Here is a 24,788-nt window from a genome sequence, read left to right as displayed (position 1 = left end):
TTTAGAGAAAAACCGCTTTTAAAAGGACTATAGTATATGCCTAGTTAAGCAACTATATAAACATATGCACGGTAGAGTTAAGCTTCCAACAATCTGCAATGATTTAAACAGTTACCCCAGGGAGCACTGCTCTTAAGTCAGCTTTAGGTCCGGCTTAGCTTCTAAGACGTGGCAAATCTCAGCATCACACAACAATTCACCCAAACATCCACCTGTGTTGGGAACCGAAGACCTGCACCACGCATCCCTGAAGCACATCACTTAGCTTTTTTCCCCTCACTCTCTACTTTTTTTTTTTTTTTTTTTAAGAGATTGATGCTCACCTTGAACATTTGCAGAATGCTCTGCTGTGGGTCTTTGAACTGAAAAGTCTATTTTTTATACATTTTTGTATTCTTATGAAGAACTGTGTATTTCTCAAAAAATTAAGGAGGTGGTAATTTACAGTTATAGTCCCCCCACCCCAGTCATTAAGGATACTGAGGCAGATGCTTGGCTACAAAATTAATAAATTTAAGCAGATGTTAAAGTGGTTTTTTGAGATGAGACGAAACAGAGTGTTAAGGTCGGGGGGTAAGTTCTTGCTTCCTGTGTGCATGTGTGGTTTGGCTTCTTTATTTTGTTTCGCTGTAGACCAAAATCAGCATGAAATTCAAGTAGGAAATCAAGAACATCCTCCTCATATTCTGAGACAACAATGTTCATAATGCAACTAGAGGGGTTTGAGGAAGTGACCAAATTTCTTTCTGGATCCTTTTATCTGCTCTAATTATCCTAGCAAACAATTTTTTTAAAAAAATAACATTTAAAATGCTAATATACATTACAGTCACCATCTCCCAGAACAACAAAAAACAAAGACAGACGCCACAACCCTTTGGGCGAAGAGTTCACACACTTCACACTATGGTTTTGAATGCAGCTCAGGCAAGGAGCACAGCATGAGGACTTTAAGCAAGCTTTTCTCTTAAGCTTGTTCCAAAATGAGGATAGCCTTACCTCTAGCCTTACTGCTAACCCTGCCTTGGTGTGGGTGGGGAAGACAGGCAGCATGCCTCCCACCACTGCCAGCTATCAGCTATGAAGTCCCTGTGTCCCTGGCAAAGGCTAAAAGCGCAGAGACCTCAGGAGACACAGGAGGTCCCGTCCTCCTCCCTGAAGGAGCTCACCCAGCTACACAACCTCCAGACACAGGGAGAGTGATGCGAGGTCTGGAGCCTGAGGTGGTAGGCTTCAGCCTGCTTCTCCTCCCTCTTGCGGATGAACTCCCCGTTGCCTGCTGCCCCCATACAGGTCTTTGGCTTTACACTTAATGAGAGGTGTAAATAAAAAGCAGGGATGTTTCTCAAGGCCTTTTTCCTTTCAGAAAAAGAAAAAAAAAATCTTCGATAAATAAGTAGGTGGAATTTAACTTTCTGAATTTTCACAGAGCATTTTGTTGTTGCCTTTATACAAGCACATATGCTCCTTTTGGAGGAAAGGAGAAAAGGGGAAGGGTTTCTACCACAAGGCTAAGAGGTTTTATTTGTTGGTTTTATGTATCAATAAAATCAAATTACAGGTGTCAAGGGACATTTATTTCAATGCTAAATACCTTATGTTAAGATGTCAATTAAAGTTTTCCTGAAGAGGAAAGTTCCTCAGCAAAAAATGAATGCATTAAGAACGAGTATACCATTCCCCAGAGGACAGAATATAAAACAACCTGTCAAGTAATCAAAGATAACCAAAGAGAATGTGTTAACTCCCTGATGTTTTTTTCTGTTCGGCATCAGGTGAATGCAAGCTCTTTTACCAGCTGACGGAGCCCTGTTCTACTAATTCCCTGCTTCTCTCTTTCCATATCCCTTTTATCAGCACTAAAAAGCTTCACAAACTGGTGGCTGACAAAGACATACACTGACTGTGCATTATTTTAAGGACAACACCAACTCCGACCAGCCAGCAAAAGCTGTCAAGCATACACACCACTTAAAAAGCAAAATAAAACACAGCTATGCTTTGAAACATATTGAACTGTTTATGAAAATTAAGTTGTATTCAGCACTAGAAGTCTATATTTCTTACATGCTGGTAAGGGAGAGCCATGGCATTCGGTTTGATGCATCTATAAGTGCGGACTGTTCATCCTCAATTCATAAGAGAAGGCAACAGAAAAATTCCATGAATTCAAGAAACTGTTCCAAATCAAACTTTTCATATTTTGACTGAAAATGTGCAATGTGATACAAGATACCTGTAGGACCTAGAAACAGCTGTAATCTGAAGTCAGAATTGCACCCTACACCAGTAAGATACCTAATGCACATTTAAAATAACAACTGTCCCAAATAGAAGACTTTAACTACACAGATACAAGTACTTAAAAAAGCAGGAGCGCTACTCTACCAAGAGCTCGCCTGAATTGCTTTACAAACAAACAAACAAACCCACACCATGAACAAGAACTGATGAAGATACTTGGGTTTGTTTACTTAAAAAAAAACAAAAACAATCATCCACAGTTAAAGCAAAAGAAAAATCCCAAACACCAAGACCAACATGCATTGTAAAAGATCAGTATTAAGGTTTAACTTCTGCTCCCACTTCAACAAATTAAAATGAGTGGAGAAAATCTGGCCTGGGAAATGCAAATGACATTTTTTTCAGACTATGTAGACAGAAGTATTTCTACTCTGAAGCTCAACTTGTTGCAACATGTTTTTAACATTAAAAGTGCACTCCCCCCCCTCCCCCCCCGAATTAGTCTTAATTAAGTAAGAATGTTTTGGAATACAATGGATAAAGAGAAGGAAAAAGAAGAATTCTTTGCTCTAAGTGTTAAAAATCATGTACACAGCCTTCTGAGCTATTCCTAAAAGCTGTTTAAAGATAGCCTAAGTTCATTACACTATGACTGCTTACCTTTTTCCCTCCTGTGACAAATTGCTTGAAGTGGGATCTTACAAAATGAGGATGAACAGCAACAATCTGAAGAGGAGGTGGGAGGGAGAAGAAGGGGAAAAAAAAAAAAAAAGAGGATTGTGGCTTAAATAGGAGTTTACAGTGAACACCACATTACCTTTTTAAACTACATAACCCTTTGTCAAGTATCAAGTATTACAGCTGAGTTCTTTCTCTGAAGTAGAGCCTAATTGTTTCAGACATCTCCGTTTGTTTTTCCTAAAAAAGAAGAAAATTATCCATATTATATGGCATGTGACAAGTCACACGCCTGACACTGATGGCGATGTTACTTGTCAACTACTTTTGATTGACTACAACAACTTTGACTACAACAACAAAGAGCAACTACCTTTTTTGCACAGCAGGCAGCAGAATCAGGACTGTGCAGCACAGGACTGCTGTGAGCAAGGGTTACCCTGATTAAGTCTTGTTTGGGCCCTGCCTAGAGGGCACACACACCTCAGCCCTGTCACAGGACAACCTCAATGCACCTTAAACAGCCTCTTTGCCTTACGTGTTACATGTCAAGTGTGGGAAATCCAACTGTAAGAGCGGTAAAGCCCTAGGATTCAAGTGAGTTGCATATGATGTGTGTGAAAACTTAACAACCTCATTCCTTTCCCCCTGCCCAAGAGCAGCTGCAACATGGAAGACCCCAAGCAGCAAAATGCGATCATCTGCCCACACCAACTTTCCTCCTGCAAGAAACGTTTCTTGTTAAAAAAACCTAGATCTACCCATATGCCTACTAGAGGTGCTTTTTCAACAGCCCGGCAGCCACACGTCTCTCAAGCAGAGTATAACTGAAGTTTTCCCTTCAGACAGGGTACATCAGCATCGCCACCCACTGCCTTATCCCGAGGCAGGGTTAACGGATATGAATTGGTTGCAAAATATTGACCTCACAGTTAGCAGAACCCTCAGAATTTGTATCACAGATCTACAAAGAAAGAAATATGTTGAGACAGGTAACAGCTGAAACAGGACAATTTCTCTTTCACTTTGCCTTTTGTATTTGAAAAACTCAATAATACTTCTTACAAACCCAAGATCGGCTTTCTTCCTGCCTAACGAGATCAAAAGCTTTTATATTGAAATAGAGAACTATTTTCTAGTGACTTGAATAACATTACAAGGAAGCGGTATTCCTCTCTCTCATTTAGATTCAATGTGACCTTTCTGTTATTAAAGACAACAACACAATTACTAAAGATTAAAACAAGCACTTACTTTAATAGGACAGTCAAATGTTTCATGAAACTCTTCCGCTGAATACAATCCAAACACCTGCACCTAAAGAAGTATGTAAAGAAACCAAAAATATTTACCTAATAACCACTTGACAATTAAAGGTGAATGTAAATCACTAACAACTAGAAGATTAATTTGAATGCTAACAGTTACATCTTTTTTCCTAAAGAAAAAAAAAGTCATATTTAACAATTCAGAGTTAATTGAGACATCTTGGGCTTCTATTATGGTGTATCTCTAAATATTTGCAGCAGTGCAAAAGTACTTATTTGAATTTTTTTATTTTCTTTTTTTTTTTCTTGTTACAAACACAGCAAAACCTACAAGTTCCTTTTGCTTTAGGCTGATCAAATCTGTTTAACAGATACTGATCTAAGTAAGGTAAGAGCAACATAATAACATTCAGGGGAAGATAAATTAAAAACTCTTCCTTTCTGAGAAAGAACTGTAGGATTTTTTTCCCCTCCAAGCAATACAGGGTTTACATAAGAAAAAAGAAATTTGTGACAATAAAGCAAAACCAGCCTGAAAACCAAGTCCCATATGTTTCTTGGCATCCTCCCCTCCTCCCAGGTGCATTCAGTGCTATTTTGGTTTATTCCATGACCACTGGAAATGTCTTTCTCTGAAGATTCCTCCCTTCTCATCTATGTTGATGTCTCAGTACATTTAACAATCAGCACTGAAGCTGTAACCATAGGCCATCAGAATAGCTATCAGAATTAATCCACCTGAAGAAGGCTCAACATTAAAAAAATGCAAAACCAAAAACAAACAAAAAGTATGTCTCTATTGTCAAAGAGAATTAACAGTTTTTTAAATGTTTTCTTCCCTTTACTTATAGAACAGGTACAGAGGTATCAAGTGCTAAGAAATATTATTAGATTTAGATGCTATGACTACAGAATAGGGTTTCTCAAGCTTTTCATTAGTACAACCCTCTTTTGCGCTCATGTCTCTTCATCCAACATGTAACATTCCCTTCCCCAATTCTCAGATGAGGCAGTTGACAACTCAGTTCCTCCAGAACTTAGGAGTAAAACAGGGCTGAAGACTTATGGCCAGGAATTAATAATTGATTTACTAATTATGATTTCCACAAAGAATAATAACTGGTTTGCTTTTTCATTATGATTTTAAGAGGTTTCCACCCACTGCCAGAAGCTGTTGGAACAAAATCACCCAACAGGGATGGACACTGCTGGTGGGAGAAGGGAGAGAAAAGAGCATCCCGTGGAGCGATCAGTAGAAAACTGTATCTGATGGCAAATCTACTTTAGAAGGTTCTCAGACAGGTTTAGACATCCTTAGACATCCTTATTTTCTCAGACATCCTTATTTTCTGGAAAAGGTAATCCCTTCAGTAACTCTGCTCTGCATGTTCAACAAGTTAGACCCAAAGATCTAAGAGATCTTTTAACCTTATTTCTTTGTCTCTCTCCATCCCCATTGTGATTCCTTCAGGACGGAAAACAAAAAAAATACTAGTAACAAAAAATAAAAAAACCACTAGACAAAGATCTGCAGAACAAAGCCAGTAAATACCAGTAATGGGCCACAAAAAGTGAGGCTTAATAGCTCTAAAAAGATCAGTTCAGAGGACAAGGAGAAATTCCCCAAAATTCCTGCAGACAGTCAAGGAGACAGAGAAAAAAAATTAGACTTCAGGTAAAATACAAGAAGAACTAAGCCATCAGCGAGGAACTAAGCCATCCTCAGAGTGGCTCAAAGTTCAGCAGTCTCAGTGAAGTTAAAAACATCTCAAACCACCTCATCTCCCTTTCAAGCTTGTCTCCTGGATACATCTCCTAAGCAGCATTATCAGCTCTGTCCATTACTCATTAGCGAATATACTGCCTCTAACAACATGCTTTAAAAATACTGCTGCATGCACTGTGTAGGGCTGAGCTACTGCTCCAAAGGATTGGAAAATCAATATTTGGAGACAGTGAGATGTATCACAAAGCTGTGATTATGTAAGCCAACCAAAGGGTTGTACTTGAGTCGGGCCTGGCTGTAAGCCTAGAAAACCTTTGGGCTGATGTCTAGAGGATTTTGTTTTCTGGGTTTTTGTTTTCATCAGTTGGCACAGCATATCCAGTGCAACAGGCTAAACAAAATAAGAAACAAAGGAAAGAGAAAATAAGACAGAGAGAAGAAAGGAGGAAGAAAAATAACAGATAATGGTTAAAACAACTCCGCAAATTCCATGGAAGCAGAATCCTCAAAAATGAAAACTAATTAATCAAAATTAACATTAGCAACAGTGCCTTCAACATTTTCATAATACTGCATTGAACACGGCAATATAATATTCCTTTAAGAGTATGAAAACAAAATGGAGCCAGTTAACTAAAGAGGAAAAAACGACTCAGCATAAAATACATGTTATCATGTTTACTCTAGGGACACCGTATAACAGTTTATTACTTCTTAATGTCTTTTATTCTTCAGAGAGAAAGTGATTCTTTTGATATTACAAACCTATATTGGATTTATCTATTTCTACTTTCTATCTCTACTCAGCTCATGATGTTTTTGGGTAGCTGGAAAAAGTATTTCATGATGAGAGTCCACTACATTTTGCCAGTCCTGTCTGATTTTAAATATCCAGAAGCCACCACTCCAGTACATACAGACTTAGCTGTTTCTTTGCTTCCACATGTGGAAGAAGCAGCCAACGTTCAGTGATCAAAAGGCAGGAAAACAAACACATTTTATCTACAAGCCACGTTTCTTGAAAAATGATCAATGTAACACTTCATGGATATTCTTAACAAAAATGTTATCACAAGCATTAAACATGACACTAAAACATGTAAGCACATGGGTTTTCAGTATGATTTATACTTCTTTGTATAAAAAAAGTTACAAGCCAATAAGGGTGCAAATTATATCACTGTTGTGTAATGACATAAGAGAGCTTTAGCAAAATTGGGAGTCAGAACCAGGTTTTTCAAGACAGCATACAAGTAGGCAAAAAACTGACCTAAAAAAACTCCACAATTCTGAAGCTGCAAGCCTGCTTCCCCTTCTATTTATTTCAGCACCAAAATTATCCTCATATACCCTAATATTTCAACACCCAGCCATTTTTCCCAGCCAGTGGCCAGACTAGAGTGGTGGTGGTTTCGATTTCTGTTCCTTTCCATGCCCCAGTCCATGGGCAAGGAAGATTTTCAAAGAACCAAACGTGCAGTACCAAAATGCTGCAAGTGGCTCCCAAAGCATTTGTTGGCCATGTATTACATACAGGTGCCAGGTTTTGACATTAGGTCTGGATGCCACCTGAGAAGAAGAGGGTTAGAGAATTGCACTGTGCTGCTATGCCCCCCTCCCAGTCAACGTAGCTAGTCCAAATATAGTTTGAGAGTGGGAAAAGAAAGAAAAAAGTAGTAAAATAAAATACATCAGACAGCAGAACAGATATGAGGAGGGGGTTCTCATCATAAAGCCTTCCTTCAAGAAGACAAATGGTTTCCATGTCCCTCATATTGGATCCACTTTGATATGGGAAAATGCACTCCCTGCCTATTGCAAAAATCTTTTGCAGTAGTCTAGAGGACCTATCTTCATTAATTGGTAGAAAATACTTGCATCAACCCAGCTGGCTCAAAATTCACAGGTCTTTTTATTATACCCCTTTTTTGTTTAAAAGTGATTGAAGAAAACTAAGCTGTTTCATTTTTTATTTTTTTTCTTTTAATAAAAAAAGGATTTCACTATTTTTACTTATTTATCTGAGTTAATGGCAACTGTGCAACCACTTGTACAAGTGTTTAACTTGCTACGATACGAACACTCCCACTGTAGTAAGGAAAGAGCTATAAGGAGTGTAAAGTTACACTTTTGTTACGATCCAGAACCCTGAAGTGCTACGTTAGTTATCTGGCTAGGAATTTCTGCCATTTTCTTATACAGTAGCACAACATACAAGTATGTGTTTTCACCCATTTTAGGGGTGGATTCTTTCATAGAGACACACCTTTCTGGGTCAAGTGGGAAGTCTAACTTCTAAAACATCCAGATCTTTCAGATCTCCAGATGAGCTTTTCAGTGTCGAATATGGTGAAGTATCAATGTCCCTGGACTCTATGAATGCAAATATGATGAATATTGTACTTGTGATACTCCAGCCCTGCATCAAAAACATTACCAGAATCCACCCTGGCTTGGAAACCATAGTTTAGACTGCTTTGTATAGCATGTAGTGTCACCTACTTGATCCACAATAGCTCTTTCACTAAATGAAGACAGATTCACCATTTAAAGTATTGGAGTCTTTTCAAATACAGCCACACCAGAGTAGGGATTATGGATTTTTGAATGTTTCTGAAATCAAATACGCATTTTTAATATGACTTTAATATATGAAAAATGTGTGTGGCTTGTAGTCTCACTGCAACATACATATTTCAAGCCACTAATCCATAGTCACATCTGAGGAGCTCTTACAGCAAGTGCTTGCTTCCCCCCACCATTCAAAACACCCAAACCAACAATGCTAGCTCAACATTTTTATTACCTTGCACAATTACTGACCCTTCCCTTATCTTGCTTAGACAATTAGGACACTCTTGCTGTGTTTCTCACAGGCTGTAAAATTCTACAACCCACTTTGATAGGCACTAGTATCCCAATTACTGTGTCAAGATACTGACATCAAGATATCTCTGAGAAGCAAAAGGCTTGGATACATAAACTGGCTGCCTGCCTGTTGGGGAAAAAAACACCTATTTGGAAGGAAAAAACCCAAGCGCATACAGTCTAAAGGGGTTGTTTCCCCATTTTGCCTACTGCAAAATCCAATTTTATTTTTAATTTATAGAACTTCTACTGAACAGGATGCATCCATTAGGATGACCGACATTGTTCCTCCCCCCCAAGCCTACTCTGTAAGAAATGTTCTCCTCAGTAAGTCAGATGGATATTGAGAAATTATTTAAATGATTTTTAATGTACTGCATTTGTATATGAGCATTATATTAAAAAAGAAGCTTAAATACACCCTGTGCATTAGAATTTTATCATTGCAAACCAACACTAGAAAAGACTGCCATCGACTTAAAAACAAAAAAGACATTCTTATAAGTGGAAAATCAATCACCAAAACCACTAAATGTCACAGCTCAACATTCCAGAGAAGCACTGATAATTGTTAGTTATACACTGCACAAATGATGTATGTCCTCAATCAAGGAAGTAGGTGCCAGTTTTTTAGGAAACTGTACATATATTGATTTTACATTTATTTAATGTGGCTGTTGTAAGACACTTTATTCTTCTGATAAACTATGATTGCTTATCAAAAGATTCTATAATTCAAGAGAAACATTCATAACGTGTGTGAAAATGAAAACCCCCAGCCCACAGAAATCATGCCCACAAAATCCAATTTTGTGGATTTATAGCAGAAAGGCATTAAACTACTGTCTTGCAGGAAAAGCAGAGTAGTCACTGAAGTATAACTGGCACAGCAGTAATGATTAAGGTGACATGTCCTCCTGCCACAGCTGTTAATCAGCTTAATACCAGTTACATTATTGACATTCTTGTAATTACTTTTCCTACGGCACATTTGTGCAAAATATATTTGACTTTAATTTTAAGTATTCAAAGGTGAGTTCAGGTCTCAAAATGGATGGTCAAAGTGGTGGTGCTAAATGCAGGAATTAACTCCACAGGTATCACAATTATCTCAAGTGTAATACTGTGGACTACCTGCTACCTCATTAAATATATAAATGGGTTTGTTGTACCTTGCCATCTTCTGAACAAACACCCATGTGTTCTCCACTTTCATCCAGGCTGATCTGATTTATCTTCACTGGGCTCTAGAGAAAGAAAAGAAAAGAAAGAAAAAAGACTTTTAAAGTTGACTTTAAAGTTACATCACCAATCACATGCTTTAACGCCCCCTACACTTCGTGAGATTTATATGTTAACAGTTGTGTAATGTTTAGTTGCATGAATTAAAAAAAACCCCACAGAATAGGTATTTCTATGACAATGCCAAAAGACAGCCTTCTTTCCAGCCTTTCGCCTAACCCAGAAATTTGACATTTTTTGCAGTTACACGCCTCAGGGCTCTGGAGCTCTCATGAAGTGCCAGGCTCCCAGACCTTGAGCATCTGCGTCTGCACACCAGAGCTGTTCGCTAAGAACCTCTCCTGCTATCAAAACTCAGCATAAAACATGCTGACCACAGAGGCATCAAGGCAACTGAAAATTCTTCTGGTTTGGTCTGACAGCTATACTGGTAATTATTTCTTTCTTCAAATCCCTTCTCTTGCTTTCATTTTTGCCTCTAATAGTGTTCTCAGAAGCGAGTATTAGAAGGTATTGAAGTGCAACATAGGTGTACTCATTCTTAGACAAATACTGACAAAAGCCTGAAGGCTGCCCCAATTTAATAAATTTTCCTTCCCTATCCAGATATACTTTTGGTTACAATCTACAGGGTTATAAGACATCTGTTACTGTTTACTTTAGCTTAAACATGTATCCTTACATTAAGTACTGAGGACTAACTTACAACATCATTTGGTTAACGCGATGCATATCCTCTTGCACACAAAACCCCATGCAATTATATTCAAGTACCAAGAACCTTCTTATGTACCATGATCCCGATTTCACCCTCTGTAACAAATATCTCATCATTTCAAGCATCACTGAAGGATCTTCACCCAAGTAAGTCTCTCTTACACATTTAAGAACAACTTTTCTTACTCTCATAAAATTTTGAACGGATTGAACCACAAAGCAGATCACTTCTGTGGTTCTGAGCATGATAAAAGAGTAGTCCATCTTATGTTTGTGTGAAAATAAAGTGTCACTGCAACAGTGCTGGAGTAATGGGGTCACATTAGAAGTTACACAACTGTGTCTAAAATATCACAGGTCCTTATATATGCTATGGCAGTTGGAATTACATAAAAAGTACACCATAAAAAGTTATATAAAAACACACTGTCCAGATGGACTGTCTACAGGATATAACCTGAGGTCTTCTCACAGCCTTTGGAAAGCTCTTCCCCACAATCTTTCACACGCTAAAAATCCCAGCTCAGGGAAATGAAGGTTTCCTCTCTTCCGCCTTGAAAAGAATATATGCCCAAATCACATTTCATTTTCTAGAAGCTTCTTTCTAATCAAAGTTGAACAACGGAGCCCTGCACTGCAACAGTTGCCTGATGAGTTGGGAAAAGGATGCTACCAGCCCTTTTGCTTTCCCGCTTCCTTGCGTGCAGGAGACACCACCCTTGGTCTCACTTCGTGTAACCTCAAAACGCTACATTGAAATATCGCAATTACTGCCTAGCACAAAGTGTTTTTTCCACTGTGCGTTGTTTGCCAAAAAGCGCAACTGCCAAGGATGAAGTCAAACTAACTTTCCTTGACTTATATGCTCCAGAAGTATTTTCATTTGCCACAGAGTGGTTACGTTGACCTGCTGTGTTTCAAAATCAGAAGCGAGCGCGTCACTGGCAGTGCAGGCAGCTGGTGCACATTCCCCTGCTGCGTTCCTCCCAACACATTTGGGGGGTGTCAGCTGAGGAGCACAGCTCAAGCCCATCAGCCTGCTGGTGTGGTCAACATCCTTGTGAAAGCTCCGATTCTCAGATGCTACACACACAGTTGGCTAATTCCCAGGCTGGAGGATGCTGAGTAAGGCAAGAAATGTCAGTTGTTAGTCTCACTTTCTAGAAGCCTCATAAAAATTGCTAGCGCACACTTTTATTTCTACCTTACCTTGAAAATGCCTTTCTAAACTTATGTTTTGTTCATCAAGGTGCAAGAGAATATTTTGTCTCTGTCGAGGGGGGAAAAAAAAAAAAATGCCAGCACGTCTTCACCATTCCCTCTACAATGAGAAACACCTCTGGCCCTCTAAAAGGACAAGCACAGAAAGTTCAACTGAGTTGATCATGGAAGTGGCATGGTTTTTTGTTCAGGACTGCACCTAAGTTGCCACTGCCACAACTTTCTCACAAAGGTTCTTCTCATCTTTTATTATTCTGCAATTGGAAAGGCAAAAAGTCCATCTTGATTAGCCCCACCTTGACACAGGATCATATGCTAAGTTACAGTGTTCAATTGGCCACGTTCTTCTCATCTCTCCAGCACCTACATCTGCCATCAGGGCTGACATGACAGCAACAGTAGACCTAGCAGCACTCCTGTGTGATGGGCCTTCTTGGAGACACTCTACTGCAACAAAGCCCAAGACAAAAAGAAACAAAACAGGACACACCAGAAGAGTCGACAGCTCAATCCTACAGTCCACACTGTTGCCATTTTGCTGCCGAATGGCTTTGATAAAGTTTGATGCTGAAAAAATGAAGTGCAGGAAGTAGGCAAGGTAGACTGTGTAAGTTATCTTCACATGAAAGTTGAAGACGAGGAGCAGGATGATGGAATTTATCTGTCATGCTGCGGTTTGAAAGCCACATGGCATACTTTGGAGATTAAATGTATGATTGCACTCAGGTAACCAAACAGTGCCTAGCAAGGCAAAACCTCTCCTTATATACACGCAGAATGTTGTCGGTGGGGCAAAAGGTGATTCCACAGTATTTGCACTTTTCCCACATTCAAAATTGCACACAATACATCAGAACTGCTTGTTAAGTAGAAATTTGATGATATGGTATTTCATAACACTGTCTATAACTGGCAACTTGTTAAAAGCCTTCTGCATGCCCAACACCTCTATCAGTTGCTTTTAACTTTTCCTTTCTCCAATTCTTTTTTTTCCTGTTGTCTGCACTATACACAGGTGACAATCAGGGAAGACAAATAAATTCAACTAAAAAGCAGACCTGCTCACTTACACAAACCTCCAGCTAAGTTCCAACAGGAGATGCTACTCTACATGATGTACACAAGGCAAAGCAAACACAGAGGTTTTTTTTCAGCACTGAAGTTGAATTGGCACTATTGGCTACTAGCCTGTTCACTGACTTTACCAGTCAGAACTTTCTGTGGAGCTCAGGAAGTGATGATAGACCATGAACTTAAAAACAGTCAAGGCTGAATATTAAAGGCATTTTAAAATAAAGTTCCAGCAAAAATAGCTAATGCCAGGATCTTCTTGTTCAGAGCTGAGTAACAGTCAAGCCTACCATTTCCAGAACTACATTCCACTGGAAAGCTGTTTAAGATTTGTATCTAAAACTATCCAGGAAATCAGAAATAAAAGACCACAGATAAAATTGGTACATCTGTTATCTAAACCAAAGTGTTTCTTCTAGACTCAGCTCCAATTCCTCTTTTCATATCAATTATTTTTATAAATGTACTGCTGTACCAGTCAGCAACATTACTTACTATTTCAACTTTAGTTGTATTTATACCCTGCCAACACCCCGTGCGTAATTTTGATATTTCAGAAAAGAGGAGCACAGATAATTTTGTAGGTTACCCTCCCTCACCCTGCCTTTTTTTTTTTTTTTTTATTAAATGTTATCAGCTCAGCCATGGAGTTACAACTGTCTTTCCCTTATGGTTTTTTTAAACCTTATTCCAGCTAACCCACTGAAGAGTTTAATTTGCCTGGCAAAAGGAAATAGGTTTTGGTTTTTACAGTACAGAGAATAAATGCCCTTCCTGCAACATCCACCTTTACAGGTCGACAAAATATGAATAATCACTCAAGGTTAGAGAGGACACAGGTAGTCACTAACTCGTCACAATCTGGAGGACTGGTCATTCGATACAGTCAGAACCAGGATATGCTCTGGGGTTTGGCGAGTTAACTGTTTTAAAAGTATTTTAAATGGGTGGGGAAAAAACCTGTCCGACTTTACAGGCATTATATTTAAAAAAAAATAAATTAAGAATTACAACAGCAATCTGAGATCAAAATGTTAATCTAAAAATTAGGAACATATCATCCATGTAAATATTACTCAATTAAGAGATGATCTAATCTTAAACACCATGCTATAAAACCACAGGTAGCTGCATATAAAATGTTGAGGAAATTACTAATAATTATTTAATTATCACTACACTAGGTAATTTTTTTTTTTTAACCTAATCAGGAGCCCTAGCTTTCAGCCAAACAACTAAAAACACACAACTTCTTTGTGCTCACAATGATACTTTCAGTACTGTATAAAGAACAGTAACACACATAGTATTTCTAAAGCAACATAATTCAAAACTGGCAATAAGGAGGATCCTGTTAGTTAGGAATGGAAATACAGTGAAATGATTAACCTGGGAACAGCTTCAGAATTTCATAAAGCGTGGAAGTTCCGGCAAAGAAGGAAGAAACGCCTTCAGCTGAATTTCCATTAGCTGCAGTTTTCTTTCTGATGGAGACATGTTTGGAATTCTGGACAACATAAGTAAGTTTGACTGTTCAAAATCAATAATGTCAAGCTGACACTATAGAACAAAAAAATGTTACCTTAATGGAAGAAAGAAAAGTTTAGGAAGAGGGAGAAAAAACTAGCAGGCACCTTGCACATAAAGATCTAAATGCAGGCTTTTGCAAAATCCTAAATTTAAGGGAAAGGGAATTCAAGTATCTACTAACAAATGTACCTCATGATAATCAACTACCTAACGTAAAATGCTTGAAATAAACGCACTTAGTATGGATTATGTCAGCTCTTCAACTAGGAGTAAATTCACAGCCACTCAGAAAGCTTCTTTTAATTGTGTTCTTTGTGGCAACTCCTTCTCCCCTGACACTCATCATCAACCCACCTTATACTATCAGTCCCCCAATGGTAAACCTAAGAAATCAATCTGCTAATGTATAATTTGTAAAGCTTCTCTGACTAACAAATGGATAATTGATTCTTTCACAAATGCTGCATCCCAATGGATATGAAGTGGATGAACAAGAAACATAAGACTGGATTTCACTCCAGTTCTGTGAGAAATGCAATATTTACAAGCTAGGAATCTAAACGTTTTAATAGTTGCCTGTGACTTCATGCCTTTTAGCCACGGTTAGCAGGCAAGCAACACACACATTAAGAGTGTGAAAAGCAAAGCAGTGTTCGATCATACTTACAGCAAAGCTCATTTTACTTCAAGAGGTTCCCATCGCTAATATAACCCACTTAAGCAGCGTTTTAATCCATTCTTTAATAAGAATTTTCAGAAACTTTTCCTAAATTAAACCAAACATTTTTATTTATCTATCTTTCTATACATACACTCATATATACATACCCAAAGAAGAAAAACATCCATAGGTCTTTCCTGCTACATTAATATCAATTTGGATCTACATAACCACTATGTAGCTACTCTCCATACTAAGGCAAATTGTATGTATACGGAGTTTGAATTGTAATAAAAACAATAAAAAAAGTCTCCTACAAGTGCCTATTTTTCATTTATTCATGTGTTCCCATCTGCATGACTTTCACATAAACAAGCACGTAAAACTCCAATGTACAGCAAAAGGACAAATCTTATGACCCTGCTTAAAATGTTAGCCCACTAAAATAAGGACTACCACTTTTAGGCTTGTATTATTTCCACCACGGTGGTGGAGGTATCCAAGTGCAAAATACTGATTTGTAAACAGAAATTGCCTCAGTTATTGTCATGACTAAGCTAAGAACCTCTAAAAATACAAGCCTTGCTCTAGGTAGGATGAGGAACTTGCTCTGAATAGAACCCCAACTCTTCAGCTTTTACATCCTTAAATTAGATGTATACGCATCGACACCACTGGATTATGAGAAACAGACAATGCCTTTAAGACTATTGGAAAAAAAACCAAAAACCTAGGCAAGTACTAAATATTCTCTTTCTCCAAGGGTGCCTTTCCCATCCAAAATGATAAACTCAGCCCACCTAGAAGAAAGTCTAACTTACTTAACTTGTCAAAAAAGCAGTTCTACATTTCAGGGCCTTTTCATTTGGGCAAGTGACAGCAAATAAACCAGATAGTGAGAGAGTCTTCAACTATTTAAAAAAAAAAAAAGAAAATAAAAGAAAGGAAGGTATGCAACAGCTAAGCACAAGTGTTACACGTTATTTGTCCCGTCTGTTTTGACTTCAGAACAATGATGCCCAGAGATCTCTTGTACTGAGGAACTACCTTTAAAAGGAAGAAACTGAATCCGTGCACTTTTCTTGCCCCAGATGCTGCAGTGCTGCACTGACTTATGCATATTTTGCATATTTGTAGAGTTTTACTGATATAATAGAGGGAAAAGCAACTCAGAAAAGCGAATTCTGATGCTGTATCATGGTTTACTATAAAAAGGTAAGAGTACACACATACCTATGTGTTTATACACAAATGAGAAACATAATGTAGTAACACAAAGGTTTAAATTGAAAAGGCAGCTTTAAAAGTTACAGAATAAACTGTTCACCACTGCCTGCAATAGAAGTAGTACACTCTGAATTTACAACACTTACATTTTCATTTGATGAAAATTTACTAATATCCACACCAAAGAGGTTTTGTCCAACAATACCAGCAACCAAATTCTGGTAAGTGAGGATTCCTGCTCCAGTGCTTTTCCTACAACACTCTTGAATCTGTCATTCTCCAAATGAAAAATGGGAGATTATATTGGTTAGAAGAAAAGGGAGGGGGGGAAAGCTGGGGAGAGTGACAAGGTCTGGGACACAGAACAATAACAACATTAACTTTTATTTTGTCTGCGGGAAGGCAGACCTTGCCTACAAAAAAGAAAGATCTCAAAAGCTTGACTAAAACTAAGGGAATATGAGGACAAGGAATCTCTCATAAATAGTCTGAGAAAGTGAGAAAGACCAAAAAGCCTACAGTGATTTCAATATTTTCCACATCAGTGAATCCCTTAATCTTTGTTTGTCAACTGCAGGGACTAAGAAAAAAATAAAAAATAAAAAAAAACATCCAAGGAAAAAAAATTAACAAGGGATCTCCCTAAATCTGTAGTAGTTGCTAGACAATCAGAATGCTTGTCTAGGAATGATGGAACTATTACTGAAAACAAATCTATTGAAAGCCTACACTGCTTCCTAGCAGAGTTTAACCGTTAGCTAATTCCTGACGGATCCAAAGTAGAATCTCTTTTCTATTAAAACAGTGGTGTCTAAGGACATATCCTCCCAGGAGCTCTGTGCCAAAGTAAACAAATTAGTCCTGTTTCCTCCTCTCCCGAGGTCCTCTTTGCCATCCGCTGTATAACTGTAGGTCTTCAATGATGGTATGCCCTAAGCCTGCTTCTAGTTCTTTGTTGCTATCTGTGTATTAAAGCCATCTGAGACTATGAAGCAATATTCCCATCACACACCCATGGGGAGGGCTGAAGTACAGGTGGGGGACTGAGGAAGGGCTGCAGGCAATGACTACACGCACCTTCCTTGGAAGACCCAACATAGCGTGGGAGAAGACTATACCAGGCAATCTAGAGGTTCACCTCACTGACTTCTCTGACCGCTTTCTTTTCAGAACAGCTCCCCAAGTACAATGAACTTGGAGAATTCATTATTGAGCGTTAACTTTCCACACAAGCTACTGAATTATAAATTGGGCTTTGAAGAACAATCCAAAAAAATGTATCTAAACCTCTGAGGATGAAACTTACTGAGGTGCTTTCACAGCTTGTTTCTAACAGAATACCACCACCACTGTCATTAATGTATTTAACAGGATTTTGTAGAATTCTAACCCCCAAAGTAGAAAGTATGAGATTTTTCTCTATTTCTTGATAAGCCACATTTCAGACATGTGACTGATGAGAGAGGCCAACCAGGTCATACAGTGCAAGTTCATGTCAGGACAGGTTTTCTTTTTAGAGATTATTTTATTGGTGCTTTGACCAAACAACTTTTAAAGAAGCAAAGAGGCTCTTGACTATTCTTCTCAGGCATCATCCATTGTTGTGCCAACATCACTTCCAGGAAGGTTTTCACAACAGCCATAATGCTCATCCCCCTCCCTGACCTAACACAGGGCAGAGGGCATGACCACGTGGAGCCTGGCATCCCTGCTTCTCCATACATTCCATTACATAGCCATTATTTTCTCCACAACTACATAGTTTTCTTCTATCAGCTCCTGCAGTGAAATACTGCACTTACTATTTTTCCAGTTATTTTAGCCTGCCAACCATTCCACTACAGACAATCCCAACCCGATGGCTACTGAAATCAGTGAAAAGATCTCTCACTGATGGAATCAGACAGAAGCAGAAATACTGTAAGGGAAGGAATTCCCTTTCCTAGCTGAAAACAACATAACTAGTCATATTCCTGGCATAGTTAAATATTACACTCGGTGATCAATGCTGAAGTTCAGCCAATAGCTAGAGCTAAAGTGCCATTTTCCATGTAAACATTCAGTTATCAACACTGGTATAGATTGGCATAAGTCGGAGCTATATGCAATAATAAATACATTTCCTGCTTAATGAAAGCACTGTATTCTCTTTGGACACCAACTCTGGAACTTCCTTTATTTGCAATTATATCATCTGGGAAAGTCTCACAAACCCATCAGAGAGACTCAACAATCATCAATGTTGGGTGTCTGATTCCTGACAGGATCCTAAAAACATCTGCAAATCAAAAAGATGGGGGGAGAGGGAGGAGAGTACTCATACAAGTAGAAACTAGGGATCACGAAGTGCACTGTAACTTACTGTAAGTGGCATATTGTATGCCATATCCTCACTGTGACAGTAAAATAGGGAAAGCTAAATGTGAAGATGAATTGATCCTGTGCAACTTCCTCAATGCATTTACATACAAAGTGGCTTTATTTCAATGCCAGAGACGTGTAGACCTGATTGCTTATAATAAACTTTATTTAAAGTAGATCAAAAAAGCAAACAGATTCATTCATTCCTCCATCTTTACACTGCTCACAATTCACAGCTCTTATCCTCAAAACTGCCAAGACCTGCAGCAACTACAGGCTTCAATTAGCAGCCAGTTTAGGGTTACAGTGGTGAACCTCCCAACACCAAAATACTGATTTCTGAAATTTCTTACACTTTTATTTCTCTGTGTCACAGGACACTGAGTGGAACTAGCTTCCTCAGCAGCACCACAGTGGAGGTGGCCAGTTTGAAAGCAGCAACTTTTGTCAGCAGCCACTCTGAGGGTATTAACACCCAAGACTGGTCAAGTCCAGACTGGCCACATTTAGCATTCCATCAGAAGTGTAATAAACAACTGCTATACACACTGTCATGTCTTTTAAAACAAGTAAGTCTCATCCTTCGGAAAGGAAACTTGTGGGTTGAGATAAAGACAATTTAATAGGACAGAAAAGGAAAGGAAAATAGTAATAATGACAAAAGAATATACAAAGCAAGTGATGCACAATGCCACTGCTCACCACCCACTGACTGATGACCAACCAGATCCCGAGCAGCAGACGTGACCCCCTGGCCAACTCCCCCCAGTTTTTTTGTTCAGCGTGACATCGTATGGCATGGAATATCCCTTTGGCCAGTTTGGGTCAGCTGTCCTGGCTGTGTCCCCTCCCAGCTTCTTGTGCACTTCCAGCATCCTCACTGGCAGGGCAGTACGAGAAGCTGAAAAGTCCTTGACTTAGTGTAAGCACTGCTCAGCAATAACTAAACATCAGTGTGCTACCAGCATTATTCTCATACTAAATCCAAAACACAGCACCATACCAGCTAGTAGGAAGAAAATTAACTCTATCCCAGCCAAAACCAGGACAGTATCCACCCCTTATTCTATACCATCTACGTCATGCCCAGGTCCCACACTTTCCAATACATCACAATTAAGCACCACCACCTTTCCTGTCTTTTGATATATACACACAGTTATCATTCCCTAAGTCTATGGGCTATCCCTCTAAAAAGTCTGTTGAGTTCATTTAGTCCATGACTTTGGGCTCCATCTGTCATAACAGTCCTTCAGGGCAGGAGAGGTGGTGTGTGGTGTTGGACTGTTGCATGCTGAAGCCAGTTCTGGTTCCATCACTGCTGCACTTTGCTTGGTTTCATCAAAATTCATTCTTCATTAATGAATTATGGGTTATTCTTACTGTAATACCATTGATATGGCATATAGCGACCATAGTAGTGATGACATACAGTATTATATAGCAATTAACACCATACAATTCAAATCATTGGCTATTCTCACCCAAAATCAAATCCCCTTGAGGTACACATAGGACTTCCCCATCCTTCCACATTATCCACTAAGTGCACCCAGGTCCTTGGAGCAACAGCAATCCCACAGATGGGTTTGCCTTTGCCCAAGACAAGAATAACCCAGACTGTCTTCCCCAGCATATTTTTTATGTGCATTACAGGGACTTTATCCCATTCTACAGTACGTAAAAGTTTTGATTGGGCAGGGCCAGCTCGATTGGCAGATCCCATAGTGTTGACTAACCAGGTGGATTTTGCTAAATGTGTACCCCAATGTTTGAATGTCCCACCACTGCTCACAGCGTAGTCTTTATCAGTCCGTTGTATCATTTGATTCTCCCGGAGGCTGGTGCATGACAGGAGATGCCATATACCCATTCAATGCCATGCTCTTTGGCCCAGGTGTCTATGAGGTTGTTTCGGAAATGAGTCCTGCTGTCTGACTCAATTCTTTCTGGGGTTCCATGTTGCCATAGGACTTGCTTTTCAAGGCCCAGGATAGTGTTCTGGGCAGTGGCAGAAGATATGTTTCCAGCCATCCGGTGGTTGCTTCCACCATTGCAAGCACATGGCGCTTGCCTTGGCAGGTTTGTGGGAGTGTGATATAATCAATCTGCCAGACCTCCCCATATTTATATTTCAGCCATAGCCCTCCATACCACAGAGGCTTTAATCACTTAGCTTGCTTGATTACAGCGCATGTTTCACATACATGGATAACCTGTGCAATAGTGTCCATGGTCAAGTCCACCCCTCAGTCACGAGCCCATCTATATGTTGCATCTCTTCCTTGATGGCCTGAGGTGTCATGGGCCCACCAAGCTATAAATAATTCACCCTTATGTTGCCAGACAAGGTCCACCTGAGCCACTTCAGTCTTAGCAGCTTGATCCACCTGCTGGTTGTTTTGATGTTCTTCAGTGGTCTGACTCTTGGGTACGTGAGCGTCTACGTGATGTACTTTTACAACCAGGTTCTCTACCCAGGCAGCAGTATCTTGCGACAATGCTGCAGCCCAGATAGGTTTGCCTCTGCGCTGCCAGTTGCTCTGCTTCCATTGCTGTAACCACCCCCACAGGGCATTTGCCACCATCCATGAATCAGTATAGAGATAGAGCACTGGCCACTTTTCTTGTTCAGCAATGTCTAAAGCTAGCTGGATGGCCTTCCCTTCTGCAAATTGGCTCGATTCACCTTCTTCAGCAGTTTCTGCAACTTGTCGTATAGGACTCCATACAGCAGCCTTCCACCTCTGATGCTTTCCTACAACACGACAGGACCCATAAGTGAACAGGCCATACTGCTTCTCATTTTCTGGTAGTTTATTATACAGTGGGGCCTCCTCAGCATGTGTTGCCTCCTCCTCTGGTGATATTCCAAAATCTTTGCCTTCTGGCCAGTCCATGATGACTTCCAAGATTCCTGGGCAACTGGGGTTTCCTATCCAAGCCCATTGTGCGATCAATGCAACCCACTTACTCCACGTAGCATCAGTTACATGATGTGTAGAGGGGACCCTCCCTTTGAACATCCAGCCCGGCACTGGCAGCCAGGGTGCCAGGAGGAGCTGTGCTTCAGTACCAACGACTTCCGAAGCAGCTCAAACGCCTTCATATGCTGCCAATATCTCTTTTTCAGTTGGAGTACAGCAGGCCTGGGATCCTCTGTATCCCTGCTCCAAAACCCTAGGGGTCAACCTTGAGTCTCCCCTGGTGCTTTCTGCCAGAGGCTCCAGGTAGGGCCATTCTCCCCAGCTGCGGGGTAGAGCACATTCTTTACATCTTGTCCTGCCCGGACTAGCCCAAGGGCTACCACATGAACTATCTCCCATATAATTTGTTCAAAGGCTTGTCATTGCTCAGGGGCCCATTTGAAATCATTCTTCTTCTGGGTCACGCGATAGAAAGGGCTTACAATCAGACTGTAATTTGGAATATGCACTCTCCAAAAACCCACAACACCTAAGAAAGCTTGTGTTTCCTTTCTGCTAGTTGGTGGAGGCATAGCTGTTATTTTGTTGGTCACATCTATAGGGATTTGACGATGTCCATCTTGCCATTTTATTCCTAAAAACTGGATCTCCAGCGCAGGTCCCTTGACCTTACTTTGGTTTATGGCAAAACCAGCTTTCAGGAGGATTTGGACTATTTTCTTCCCTTTCTCAAAAACTTCTTCTGCTGTATTGCTCCACACGATGATGCCATCAATGTATTGCAGATGTTCTGGAGCTTCACTCTTTTCCAGTGCAGTCTGGATCAGTCCATGGCAAATGGCAGGGCTGTGTTTCTGCCCCTGAGGCAGTCGATTCCAAGTGTACTGAACACCCCTCCATGTGACAGCAAACTGTGGCCTGCGCTCTGCTGCCAAAGGGATTGAGAAAAATGAATTAGCAATATCAATTGTGGCATACTACTTGGCTGCCTTTGACTCCAGTTCGTATTGAAGTTCTAGCATGTCCAGCACGGCAGCACTCAGCGGCGGCGTGACTTCATTCAGGCTGTGACAGTCTACTGTTAGTCTCCACTCTCCATTAGACTTTCTCACTGACCATATGGGACTGTTAAAGGATGAGCAAGTCTTACTGATCACTCCTTGGCTCTCTAGTCAGCGAATCAGCTTATGGATGGCCATCAGGGAGTCTTGGTTGGTGCGATATTGCCTCTGGTGCACCGCTGTGGTAGCAATCAGCACCCGTTGTTCTTCAACCCTCAGCAACCCCACAACAGAAGGGTCCTCTGAGAGAATAGGCAAGGTAGACAGCTGCTTAATTTCCTCCATCTCCAAGGCAGCTATATCAAAAGCCCACCAGTACCCTTTTGGGTCCTTGAAATACCCTCTCCTGAGGTAGTCTATGACAAGGATGCACAGAGCCTCTAGGTCAGGCACAATGGGGTGCTTTTGCCACTCATTCACAGTTAGGCTTACTCCTGCCTAGCTGTTAGCTGTTGGGATCCCACTGTCACTCCAGAAATAGAGGGGTTTTGCCCCTTTGTATCTCGATGGCATTAGAGTACACTGTGCATTGGTGTCTACTAGAGCCTTATACTCCTGTGGGTCCGATGTGCCAGGCCATCGAATCCATACAGTCTGGTAAACCCAGTTGTCGCCTTCCTCCACCTGGCTGGAGGCAGGGCCCCTCTAGTCCTAGTCACAGTATTCATTACTCACTTCTCGTAAATACAAATCAGAAGTCCGTTTATTAAGATCGGAAGCAGGATCAGCTCTTCTACTTTGTCTGGGGAACTGCCCACTGGAAACTGGAGCAGCAATTTTCCTTGAAGAACCGCCTTTTGTGATTGTTTTTCCTTGTAACTCATGTACCCATGCCTCTAGGGTCGAGGTAGGTCTTCCATCCCACTTCCTCATGTCCTCTCTGTGATCACACATGTAAAACCACAGGGTGGCCCATGGTGTGTACCCTCTAAATCCTCTCTCTTGAGCAGAAGAACGCTGACTCCTAATAGCCGAGATACTGGTCTATACAGGCGGGGAGTAGGGCATATCCTCTTTGAGTTGCTGGAACTCCCAGGACAGTTTCTCCACAGCTGAGGAAGAGAGACTTTCTTCGTACTGCTGGAGTTGGCCAGCCAATTCATCCACCATTGTCCCACTCCGTCTTTCCAGGTCACTACTGCCAATGAGTTGGCATAGGATGATGGTGCGCTCCGTACAAACTTTTGCCACATGGGTCGTGTGCACTTGACTTCATCTGGATTTCTGGATAACTGCTCATTGTCCAGGTCATCATAAATCACCTCCAGCATCACTAATTCCCTCAGGTACTGGATACCTCTCTCCATGGTGGTCCACTTGCCTGGGTGACATGTAACATCTTCCTTGAAGGGATATCTTTCCTTCACGCCTGACAGGAGTTCCCTCCAGAGGCTGAGGGCTTGTGCCCCTTTTCCAATTGCTTTGTCAATGCCCCTTCCCTAGAAAGGGATCCCATCTGCTTGGCTTCCCCCTACCCTCTAATTCCGGGCTACTGGTCCCATTATCCCAGCATCAGGGCAGCCAGGTGACAATGTGCTTGCCTGGACATCTGGCTGAAATCTTTTCGCATATCTCCCAGCTCACTCAGGGATAGGGGATTAGGTGGTTACCGCCTCGTTTATGAGCTCTGCCTCTTCCTCCTCCTCTTCTTGTGATGGCCCTGCTTTGGAGTAGCCTGCCTCGTCCACTCCTTCCTCCTTCCCCTTCTTAGTAGGGGTTTCTTCCCTTACAAAATGTGCTGACTTTCGCATCCAGTATTTCTTCTTGTGTATAGGGGTGACTGATACTGGCACAGCTTGGTTCTCTCGTTCAGCCGCAGTGCCTGTTGCCGGGGCCGGAGTGCCTGTTGTTTTGTCGTCAGATCCAGAGACCTTCTCTTCCCCCGAGGGTATTGAATAGTGTTTGTGTCTCTCTGGAATTGCCAGGGTGACAGCATACTTTTTCCAAATATTTTACTAGTTTTTCAGGATTCTGCACTTGTTCAAG

At 40.6% G+C, this 24,788-nt stretch overlaps 1 protein-coding gene across 2 annotated transcripts in view; it reads right to left on the bottom strand.

The window, feature by feature from the left end:
• Positions 1-24,788, bottom strand: part of VPS41 (VPS41 subunit of HOPS complex) — a 119,801-nt gene that overhangs the window by 60,994 nt on the left and 34,019 nt on the right. The window contains exons 5-7 of one of the 2 annotated variants that reach the window (XM_072853580.1): positions 9,957-10,031; positions 4,177-4,239; positions 2,905-2,970 (exon numbers count right to left, since the gene is read on the bottom strand). In XM_072853580.1, coding sequence (XP_072709681.1) covers positions 2,905-2,970; positions 4,177-4,239; positions 9,957-10,031 — 204 coding nt within the window. Of the gene's footprint in view, positions 1-2,904; positions 2,971-3,061; positions 3,083-4,176; positions 4,240-9,956; positions 10,032-24,788 lie in introns of those variants that run through there. The other variant, XM_072853581.1, reaches the window with a different exon arrangement.

Source organism: Ciconia boyciana, chromosome 2, assembly GCF_034638445.1.
Source record: "Ciconia boyciana chromosome 2, ASM3463844v1, whole genome shotgun sequence".
Taxonomy (NCBI): Eukaryota; Metazoa; Chordata; class Aves; order Ciconiiformes; family Ciconiidae; genus Ciconia; species Ciconia boyciana.
This window is presented reverse-complemented; position numbering and strand designations above follow the sequence as displayed.